This window comes from Lytechinus variegatus, chromosome 6 (genome assembly GCF_018143015.1).
Source record: "Lytechinus variegatus isolate NC3 chromosome 6, Lvar_3.0, whole genome shotgun sequence".
Taxonomy (NCBI): Eukaryota; Metazoa; Echinodermata; class Echinoidea; order Temnopleuroida; family Toxopneustidae; genus Lytechinus; species Lytechinus variegatus.
The window spans coordinates 27,554,030-27,566,535 of NC_054745.1; the positions used below are offsets into that span (position 1 = coordinate 27,554,030).

General features: G+C 38.7%; 1 protein-coding gene across 1 annotated transcript; it reads left to right on the forward strand.

Moving 5' to 3' along the window:
* Window positions 1-453: 453 nt before the first annotated feature.
* LOC121417676 (trace amine-associated receptor 7a-like) lies at window positions 454-1,749 on the forward strand. The gene has a single exon (XM_041611409.1). The coding sequence runs from the start codon at window positions 454-456 to the stop codon at window positions 1,747-1,749; it is 1,296 nt and encodes a 431-aa protein (XP_041467343.1).
* Window positions 1,750-12,506: the final 10,757 nt, after the last annotated feature.

The following is a 12,506-nucleotide window of genomic DNA, read 5'->3' on the forward strand; positions in this document are numbered from 1 at the left end:
ATTTCAAGCTCCATATCAGCCCATTGAGCATGAAATGTACCTCACCGAAATGCGAGCACGAAGCGTACAAGAAATGTTCCCCTCCGACCCTCACCTTATTCTATTCGCTCGTCTTCCTCCTCTTATTATTCCTCTTTTTTTCTTTCCCCTTATTTCTTCTTTTTTTGCTCCTTCCACAAAAAAGTGTGTATGTGTGTGTGTGTGTGGGGGGGGGAGGGTGTCCGCTGTCCCATCTTGGATTTTGTCCAAGGTCAATAGATAAAGGTTTTCACCTGATAAATATTGGCGAGCTCATATTTCAGCCAGTGAAATCACTTTGAAGATGCAAATAATAAATTCTCTGAACATGTATGTAAAAGGTGAACGCTATTTACCAAATGAATTCAGTTTTGAGATATTATTAGTCAACCATCTTTGTACCATGTAAACTCTCCTCTATTTTTTTTTGCAGACATGACGTGCATGGCTCTTGGAGCAGCTGCCCTGTTCCTGATGCTAGTTGCTGGCCTGGATGAGGGATTGGCAGAAAACACTTCTGCTTGGTCGACGTCCTTACAGAGTTCATCTGAGCAAGAGTGGACCTTTGAACTCACCACGAGTTTCTTGCAAGATGTTCCAAACCTGACCACAACGTCGACCGTGACAGAGATGGTGACTGTCACGGTTGTCTCTGACGAAAACTTAGATGCTGGATTTTCCACTCGGGGCGATGAGGTACAGACTGTCACATTGGAGAGTAGCGCATCCGCTTATGATGAATCATCCCATTCTGTCCCATGGAGATGGCACTACCCAACCTGGTCATGGTGGCAGTTAGTCCAACTAACGTCCTCCGTACTTGGTGTTGTCGGCCAAATGCTTGTCATGGTGGTTATTTGGCAACGCCGGGCCATGAACCGTTCTGCTGATACCCTAATCGGAGCTCTAGCGGTTGCGGACTTCCTGACCTCTATTCTGATCTTGCCATTGCCGGTGGCAGTTAGTGTGCCATCCACACTCCTTGGAGAAATCTATTGCAGGTTTGTCTTCAATGGTTTCTTCATGTGGTTGGCAGTCGGAGCCTCCATCCATACTCTTGCTTTGATATCAGTAGAGCGTTTAATAGCCGTCATGTATCCCATTCTTTTCAATCGTTACTCCAGCAGAGAGAAGGCATCCGTTGCCGTTGCTGTTGTATGGCTGGAGTTGTTGATAACGACTCTTAACCTAATTTTGACTTGCAGCGTAGAGGGCGTCAGTCATACCTGTGTGTTATCCTTTCCACCGTCACTTGGTAAGTTCTTCGGCGTTAAAACGTTCCTTGTGTATTTTATAATCCCTGCTACGGTAATGCTTCTAGCCCAGGCGGTGACTGCGGTCATTCTTCACCGAAAATCGAAACAGTTCAACGAAGGCAAAGCCCTTCAGAACAGGTCAAAGAGCCTCTTGACTGCTAGAAAGCGGGTTATCCAGATGCTATTCGTGGTCGTCCTGATTTTCATCGTTTGCTGGGGTCCAAACAATATTGCTTACTTTCTCTTCAACTTTGGGTTTATCAGCAGGAGCTTTGCCTTCAGCAGCATAAATCGCATTCTCACATTGATTGCCTTCTACAACTCTTGTCTGAATCCGATCGTTTATACGGTTCGGCATCCGGAGTTCCGACAAGCTATCCGCGGTTTGATTTCGGGCTCAAAAGTGCAAGGAGGGGCGTTATTTGAGTACAAAACTGAGCGAAAGGTTCCGCCGACAGGACAAAAGGTCGCTTGAGATTTATGACAGAAGAAAAAGGCGTCGCGACCATATTTACAACATACATGTACAGAAATCAAAATAAAAGTATCTTCATAAAGCACGTAAAAGATTCTGTTTTAGACAGTGTATAATGTAAACATCTTCAAGAAAAAAGTATTCTGTGAACGTTAATTTTTTAGTAGGAGTTTCTGCAATTTTATTGTGAAATCAATAGTAAATGAAAATGTTCACATGATAACCATGTTTTAGACATAGTGTAGAATGTAAACATCTTCAAGAAAAAAGTATTCTGTGAACGTTCAATTTTTTAGTAGGAGTTTCTGCAATTTTATTCTGAAATCAATAGTAAATGAAAATGTTCACACGATAACCAGGATGTAAATGAATACATTTAAAACGTGACAATCCTAGACATAAATAATAAAGACAAAGATCGATAATTACATTATACACAAAGCGTGTGTTACATGTAGTAAGTTGAGTACAATACGGTTCATTTCCAATTCGTCTAATGCCAATTCGTACAATTGCCAACTCATCGACTATCATTTGCTCTACCATCATGCAGTTCGTCAACTCACCACATGGTCAACTTCCATTTAGTCTAATGCCATTCCGTCTAATAACCAGTTGGTCCAATTGCTATTTAGTCCATTTACCATTTGGTGTTACATTGTGCAAAATGAATGGAAATGAAATGGATATTAGACCAACCTGTTAGTACGAAATGGTGATTAGACGAAGTGATGATTGGACCAAATGATTGTTAGAAGATATGTTGATGGACGGAATGGCATTAGACCAGAACGTAGACCAAGTTGTGAGTGGACGAGTTGGCAACTTACCTAAAATTCAGGGGAAGCTCTTAATAAGCAAGAAACTGCTGGAAGCAATACCAGACAGGAGAATTCGATTGTGAGTATACGTAACTTCAGAAATTACAGATTTTGATATCTCCAAAACATATTTGGATATTTTCATCGCAACATGTGATTTACTATCAGCACTCTGCACCAGTAGGAATTAACCTGAATTCGGTTATCTGCGGCCTTTAAATTATCGTAGATTAGTGGTTCAGTGACACAAGTACACCTTACACGTCCATATATCATATATCATTCAGAATATTTCATTTGAAATTTTATTTTTCAAAATAAATGATACTATATAAAAGGGTGAAATCAGTCATTCGACTTATTTCAGTAACAGTCCAGTATAGGCCCCATAGAAACTTGACCAAACCTTGTTTCTTATATAAACAATATTTTTGAAGGTTTCTTGTCAATTCGTTTGGGCCAGTGGCGGCTATTTTAGATATCAAAATACAGCAATGTTCCCATATATGCATATATGACATATCAAATGATATATCTCGTTAGTAATGATGATTTGCATACATTACTTCGTTCATACATCGCATTTTTTGCAGTTTAGTGCTCATTTTTGTGAAATTAGTTTTCCCTATTCATACTGTATATAATAGAGTATACAAGGGCCTATGGCCGCCATTTGGAATATCAGGAAAATAAATATTTTGTCAAAAATTATTTTTCAGAGAGTAGTTCGCTCCTGCCACACAATTTCATGCATTTCATAGCAAATGTGGGGACAATTTTATGATTTTTATGGGTAATTTGCATATTTTGGCGGCCATATTGGATTTTTCCAATTTGCGAAAAATGCTCAAGGTTACACGATTGGCATCATCTAGATTTGTAATCAGCACCCTCGAATTGATAAGAAACCATCAAAAGATATTATACATAAAAAACAAAGTTATGCCTCTTCTATCCTGGACTATAACAAACGTGATATTAAGACGCTGCGAATTCCATCAAAATACATTTCATGTGAATTGAAATTAATCAATGTGTGCGAGTAAAAAAAATGACATTTTAAAGATCTTAGGTGTCCACATAGCAATCTTTAAATATATCTATAGTCTTATTATAGAGCGTTTTCTGTAGTCAATATTTAAAATCAGGTTCTAAATTAAATTTGAATTATAATCAATAACGCTCTCTCTCTGTAAAGCTAGATTTCAAATTCGGATTTAAATTGAATTAAAGATATCAGTTTCAAAATCTACATTAATATGGTAAATAGTTTGAATTCATATTTCTGCAGTAGAACGCCATTTCACAGAATAGAATGCAAGGTTAAAGAATACATTTAAGACATCCTATGACCTTTACTTTAAATTTAATTGAATCAAATTTAAAGTAACGTTTCAAGCGAGCATTTTGTATTTGTAGTTTATTCATTTAATCACGGATAAAAAGCCTGCTTTCAGCTAGAAGCTGCTTTTCAGCAAGGCCGTGGACAAAAGATAATAACAAATAATATCAACATAAAACAAGCATACAAAAAAGAACGAAAAACAAAATAAATCAAAGCATGCGTAAAATGTAATTGGCAAAAGTAAAATTGGAGTAATACAAAAATGAAAAAAAATAAATAGACGAAAATTATATATAAAGTTATGTCAAAATTAAACATAAAAAATGAAGGTATGTAATCCCAGATAGCAAAGTATCTGGGGCCCATATGGGAATCATGTGGGCCTACTGGGGCCCATGTGTACCATGTAAAACCCATATGTGTCCCATATGGTTTGTCCCACATAGAACCCACATAATAAAACCATATGGGCCCCATGTGGTATCTATATTGGCGAAGTGGCATAATTATGGATCGCCTGAGCCCATATAGGAAGGCCCCATGTCACAATGGAAATTGACAGAAGTTGCCTTAAATTGACAAAATTGACAAAGATTGCGCAACATTATGCAAAGTTGACATGCAAGTTTAGGCAACTTTGCATTTGCTTGGGCAACTTTGCGCCATTTCCGGCAATTTTGCGCCCATTTCTGGCAATTTTCCGCAACTTCCGGCAATTTTGTGCCCATTTCTGACAATTTTCCGCAACTTCCGGCAATTTTGCGCAACTTTGCGCCATGTCCAGCAATTTTACGCAACTTCGCACCATTTCCCGGCATTTTTGTGCAATTTTGCGCCATTTCGGGCAATTTTGCGCAACTTTGCACCATTTCAGGCAATTTTGTACAACTTTGCGCCATTTCCAGCAATTTTGTGCAACTTAGCACATTTTCAGGAAACTTTGGAAAAGTTTGCACAACTTAAGGGAACTTTGCACAACTTAATGTAATTTAGAGAAACTTGGTGCATCTATGAGAAAGTTTTTGAAACTCTGTGCAATATCAAACATTTTTTAGCAATTTTTAGCACCTGCACACAATACAATGCCACTTTGAGCAGGTTTTCAAAATATATATATTGACTTTTGGTGCCTGCTCTCTTTCATTCGTCTCAAAATCTTATCTTGGCATATGATTTCAAATATCAGGACTTTATAATAATACTATTGCATCTTTCCTGTGGTCATGCACTTCTGCCAAACAATCACATAGTTGAACATCATCTTTGAAACTCTGTATTCATACATGTACTTCAGTCACAGAGTATGAGGACACCAAGAATGGTGCAATGTCAGATGTGCATGTATATAAAAGATTTCTTTAAATTTTTTTTATTAATTTTTTAATCCTCTAGCCCTCTATAATATTTTGTTCATATCTAAAGGGATCATGGAGAAAATATTAACATTCATGTGGTTCCAAAATCTCCATGTATGCAATACGGTAAAGTGGGGGATGATGCTGTGGAACGGATCACCCACCTTTTAAATTCTTTGGGAGATAATTACACGGAACTCTAGCATTACCTAATTAAATATACTATCGCAAATTTAACGATGACATGCAATGCCAGGAGTATTTTATGTGGTACTAGTGAACAAAATAAAAAGACCTGCTTGCAAAAATATTTTGTAATGGAAGAAACAATTTATTATACTTAAAGTGATATGAATGCTGGATTTTGTTTACTACCCTTCCTCTAACTGTATTGAACAGTTCGTCGGCATTTCAGTTCTTTAAAAAGTTTGGAAACGTTTATGTCGCGTGCACCAAAATGTTTTGTTACAATACGGGAAGCCCTTCTCTGAATACGATGAATAAATTCACGGTTTTTAGCTGAACAATTACCCCACGCTGAGCATGCATAGTCAATACTAGGTTGAATAGTTGTTTTGTAAAGAGTATTTAGTAAAGGGGTGTTTAACGTAAAACATAGTTTTCGCAAAGTATACACTTTATATGGGTGTCTGGAAAACGAAGACCGGGGACACGTATCACACTCGTGTGAAAGCGTTTGTAGTTCACGCACGAAGTGTGTACAAAGCAGTGCAAAGTGTGTACAAAACACGTGCGCGGGTTAGAATGGACTTTGGACCTTGCCCCCTACACCATGTTCTCCCATTGACATAACGCATGTCCCCGGTCTTCGTTTTCCAGACCTGTTGTTGGGTGTCTGGAAAACGAAGACAGAAGACCGGGGATCGCATCCGTCTAGCTAAAATAAACCATTATTATATTCAGATCAAATTCAGGAATATTCTGATATTGGATATGTAATCAGTTATGATTGGTTGATAAGTTAATGATTAATTGTAAGGATATCAGCTAGGGCATAATTAATACATAACAATTATAACGTACAATACACCTCATACTGCACAATCACGTACAAGCAGTCTCAACTTAACTGCCGTTTGGAACTACCATTGACACTACGCGTGTCCCCGGTCTTCGATCTTCGTTTTCCAGACCTGTTGTTGGGTGTCTGGAAAACGAAGACAGAAGACCGGGGATCGCATCCGTCTAGCTAAAATTATATTCAAATCAAATTCAGGAATATTCTGATATTGGATATGTAATCAGTTATGATTGGTTGATAAGTTAATGATTAATTGTATAGATATCGTGATGTGAATGATAATTGATTGAGCAATATATCACGCTCAGCTCAGCTGGCATGAAAATTTTACTACCATTGACATAACGCATGTCCCCGGTCTTCGATCTTCGTTTTCCAGACCTGTTGTTGGGTGTCTGGAAAACGAAGACAGAAGACCGGGGATTTTTGTCAACCACTCATAGCGTGCTATATATACGGACACGTTTTCGTGCAATTGTACTTCGTTTTCTTCAAGTCGACTTATAAAAACTTGTTGCCATGACTAGATACGATATCTCGCCAAGTCGACATATTATAAAAGGTCATAATAGCTTATGTGGACCCCCGGGGGGGGGGCACTCGACCAAAACGGTGTGCCGCGGGCGAGGCAAAAAAACTGTGCCTTGGAGCGGCTTTCTTTGATATTTTTTCTTAATAAGACGAAAATGCTATGCCTTGGAACGGAAATTCGAGTGTAAAAATGGGGGTCCCCTCCGCGGCACATACCCACTATGCATTATATACTTAGTGCCCCCCCCCGGATGTGGACATGGCATGACTAAGTTTCTCACGAAGTCGATGGCACTTAAAACGGGATGTAAAAGGGATGGTCCGGGCTGAAAATATTTATATTTTAATACATAGAGTAGAATTCACTGAGCAATGTGCCGAAAATTTTTATCAAAATCGGATAACAAGTAATATTAAGTTATTGAAATTTAAAGTTTAGCAATATATTAATTGTGAAAACAGTCGTCTTGAATATTCATTTGGTTGGCTGATATTGTCACATCTCCACTTTCCGTTTTCCTATGTTATTAAATATAATCATAATTTTTACATTATTTCATACTTGTGCGAATAATAGGCATATGTCTCCCTTATAATGAAATAAGTTGCAGCAATAAATATTTGATGCACTAAATCAGTTGCTAATCCAATTTTTCTAGTCCTTGGATGTACAATTTGAATTAACCTAATTTCACATACTAAAATACAAAAGAACAAGTGGAGATGTGACATCATCAGCCAACCTAATGAATATTCATGACGACTGTTTTCACAAATCATTGCTAAATTTTAAAATTCAATAACTTTGTAATCCGAGTTTGATGAAATTTTCCGTATTTTACTCAGTGAATTCTACCCTATTCAATAAGCTATACATACTTTCAGCCCGGACCATCCCTTTAAAAGCTCCGTATAAAATAAACCTAATTGTAATAGAAAGCAATGTCATGGAACTAAGACAGGTGGGAAGCGCGCCCTTGTAGAATGTTTTCCATACGGTCGGCGAACATGAAACACTAGTGCGTCGCATGCATACTACTTTGCGGTTAAACCCGAGACGTTCCCACGCGTACATTTCGAGACATCAACATTCAGTACGCGTTTGGAAGAAAATTACCCTGTTTACACGTGCATCGGCTTTTGGTTCAGAACCAAAAGCCGATGCAGAATTGGCTTTTGGTCTATCTTGCACCGCAGAATCAGCTAGCCCTCTCTGGGAATCGACATTTGGATCTCTTAGTCTCGCCTTCACCTCTTGTGGGCGAGACAATTAAACAATGAGAGAGGGAAAGAGAATAAAGAAATAAGAGGAGAAAGGAAAAGGGACAATAATTAGAGTGAACAAATAATCATCCTGAAATAGGGCCTACTAATAAACAAGTGAGGAAGGGATTACAAATAAAGAGATGGCAAAGTGAAACGGAAATTTTAGGCGGGAAAGGGAAGGAAAAGAGCCAAAATAAACGGGATGCGAAAATGCTAACATGAAATCTGAATAGAAAACAGAAAAAACAAGAGGGAAAAGAAAGAAATTAAAGAACACAACAGCTAGTGGCTGTCTCAGGGGGGGGGGCTGGGAGCCCCCCCTGAGATTTGGTGTGCCCCCCCCCCCTGAAAAAAAAATTGGCAGAGGAAAAAAAAGGGAGAAAGAAGAAAAGATAAAAGGAAAAGAAGAAGAAAAGATAAGTGGAAAATAAGAGGAGGAAGACGAGTGAATGAAATAATGTGAGGGAAGACTTGCCAGAAAAAATCTTTCATGTTACTATAAAATAATCTTTGCTTGCGCTTCGCGCCAGAATTGCCTGTTCGATGAGATTCATATCTTGCTCAATACATGTAGGCTGATATGGAGCAAGTTTTGAATTTATTACACAAAACATAATTAGCTCGGACATCGAGCTTTCAATATTTTTTTCATTCACAAATTTAAGTGCTCTGTAAAATGTCCGTTTTATTGTCTACATATCAGCATTTTTTTACAGCTTACGCTGCGTGGTCACATTGTTTGATTTGCCAAGTTCCTATTGTCTATAATGTTCCATTAAAGAATGTATTCAGAAAGCCCAGATTCTAGGTCTAAATCTAAAACATGCGCGATAGCCTGCATGTTCTTTATTTAAAATCTATTTGAATTATCCAGTTTCACATCATAATATCAATAATTGTCTGCTCGCGCTTCACGATCGCATTAGTAATGATACCCAATTAATTATATCTTATTTATGATTTACAAAATATGAATAGTGTCCCGCTTTTAGGTCTGAAATCTCTTTTTTTTCCTCTCGCGCTTCGCGCTCGCATCCATTGTTTCGTTACATATCTATCCCTTTTATTGATACAAAAAGTAATTACCATTCTTTTAGGTCGGAATGTTAAAAAAATGCTTTATTGAAATATATATACCGCCTTCGTGGGTACCTATAAACAGTCCTTAACAGGTCCCTTTTCGATAATGCTATAGGACAGTTAATTTCTGCTAGTGCTTTGCGCTTGCAGTAATTATCTAGTTACATACGCATCTTGTTCAGGTTCACAAACATTGCCCAGAATAGTCAATTTTCAGGTTAAAATATATACATGCAATTCCAAAAAATTTCAGCTCGCGCTTCGCGCTCACATATATGGAGCTTAAAATATCAAGATTTGAAGTTAATATACAAAACATATTTTATCTCGGATATCGAGCTTTCATTATTTTTTCAATTTACAAATTGATTTTTTCTTGAAAGTGCTCTGTAAAATGTCCTTTTTAGGTCTAAATATTAACATTTTCAGCTCACGCTGCTCAGTCGCATTATTTGATTTGCATAGGTCTACTTCTTTATAAATTCTTATGTGCCGTCCTTAAAATGCATCTTAAATGAATTGTTTACTGTCATGATTGCCAATTTGTTTATAACTTCAGTTGTTGATTATGTCATATTCTTTACAATTGTTTACAATTTAGTAATTTTGGTACTTAATTTCCTTCTTTAATGTTGCTTTCACCCAAGAGTAAAACACAAAAAACACCTTGTAATTTTACCATTTAGGGCCTAAATGGTAAAATTACAAGGTGTTCTTGTTTGTATTATCTTTGCATAAAGTTTTTGAGCTTGCTGGAATGTGCACCAATCGTTTCATAATTTTTAGCTTCTTATTTGTTGAATTGTTTTAAAATGACAGGATTATAAGTCCTACTTGACAGTGTTAGTGTTGATAGATGCGTTATCGACTTTCAATATATTTTTACCTATAAAGGTGTCTTTTTACGTTTTATCTATTTGCCTTATATCTTTCCTGAAATTGAACACAAAATAAATATTCAAAAAATCAGATCAGTTGGAATCGGAGATATTCAGCATTTGTGATTATTATGACTAATCGTGTTCAATTGATCTATGAAAACTTAGTATGAGGGCCAGTTTACACATTTTCTGATGAATATATACATAGCCAAACGGGAGAATTCGGGTGCAAGACCCCCCCCCCATTTTTCATGATGCAGAAGGCGCCGCTAAACAAAAAAAAACGGAAAAAAGAAGAAAGTGAGAGAATAGGAAAAAGAGCAATATCAAAGAGAAAGAAAAATTATCAAGGTAAGATAAAGTAGAAAATATTTCGAAAAACCTGTGCCACCGACCAAAACTTAAAAAGGGTCCCGCTTCTAACATTGATGCTGGAGAGAAAGGATGATTTTATGGGGGTAATTGTCCTCAGGCAGGGGAAATTGTCCGGGGGATAATTGTCCTCGGGGGTTATTGTCCAGGGTAATTGTCCTCGAGGATAATTGTCCGGGGGGTAAGTGTCCTCGGGGGGCTTATTGTCCGGGGGTAGTTGTTCGGGGGGTAGTTGTCCGGGGGGAATTGTCCGGGGGTGATTTTCCGGGGGTAGTTCTCCGGGGGGTAATTGTCCGGGGGTAATTGTCCTCGGGGGGTAATTGTCCGGGGGTAGTTGTCCGGGGGGTAATTGTCCGGGGGGTAATTGTCCTAGAACCATTCACACAAATAACCATAACTTATCCGCAGCCAATCATAGCAGATGACGTATCCAACATCAAAATATTCTTGAAAATGGTGCTGAATATTATAGGCCTATCTTAGCTAGACAAAATTATACGCGATCGATTCCCGGTCTTCCGTCTTCGTTTTCCAGACACCCAACAACAGGTCTGGAAAACGAAGATCGAAGACCGGGGACATGTGTTATGTCAATGGTAGTAAAATTGCAAATGCCAGCTGAGCGCGATATATTGCTCAATCAATTATCATTCACATCACGATATCCATACAATTAATCATTAACTTATCAGCCAATTATAACTGATTACATATCCAATATCAGAATATTCCTGAATTTGATCTGAATATAATAATGGTTTATTTTAGCTAGACGGATCGAAGAGATCCCCGGTCTTCTGTCTTCGTTTTCCAGACACCCAACAACAGGTTTGGAAAACGAAGACCGAAGACCGGGGACACGCGTAATGGCAATGGTAGTAAAATATAGTTGCAAACGGCAGTTAAGTTGAGACTGCTTGTACGTAATTGTTCTCAGGCAGGGGTAATTGTCCGGGGGATAATTGTCCTCGAGGGTAATTGTCCAGTGGGTACTTGTCCTCGAGGATAATTGTCCGGGGGGTAAGTGTCCTCGGGGGCTTATTGTCCGGGGTGGTTTTTCGGGGGGTAGTTGTCCGGGGGGAATTGTCCGGGGGTGATTGTCCGGGGGTAGTTGTCCGGGGGGTAATTGTCCTCGGGGGGTAATTGTCCTCGGGGGGTAATTGTCCGGGGGGTAATTGTCCTAGAACCATTCACACAAATAACCATAACTTATCCACAGCCAATCATAGCAGATGACGTATCCAAGATCAAAATATTCTTGAAAATGGTGCTGAATATTATAGGCCTATCTTAGCTAGACAAAATTATACGCGATCCCCGGTCTTCTGTCTTCGTTTTCCAGACACCCAACAACAGGTCTGGAAAAGGAAGACCGAAGACCGGGGACACGCGTAATGGCAATGGTAGTAAAATAGTTGCAAACGGCAGTTAAGTTGAGACTGCTTGTACGTAATTGTTCTCAGGCAGGGGTAATTGTCCGGGGGATAATTGTCCTCGAGGGTAATTGTCCAGTGGGTACTTGTCCTCGAGGATAATTGTCCGGGGGGTAAGTGTCCTCGGGGGGCTTATTGTCCGGGGGTAGTTGTTCGGGGGGTAGTTGTCCGGGGTGATTGTCCGGGGGGTAGTTGTCCGGGGGGTAATTGTCCTCGGGGGGTAATTGTCCGGGGGGTAGTTGTCCGGGGTAATTGTCCGGGGGGTAATTGTCCTAGAACCATTCACACAAATAACCATAACTTATCAACCAATCATAACTGATTACATATCCAATATCAGAATATTCCTGAATTTGATCTGAATATAATTTTAGCTATAGACGGATGCGATCCCTGGTCTTCTGTCTTCGTTTTCCAGACACCCAACAACAGGTCTGGAAAACGAAGACCGGGGACATGCATGCATGCGTTATGTCAATGGTAGTAAAATTGCAAATGCCAGCTGATGAGCGTGATATATTGCTCAATCAATTATCATTCACATCACGATATCTATACAATTAATCATTAACTTATCAACCAATCATAACTGATTACATATCCAATATCAGAATATTCCTGAATTTGATTC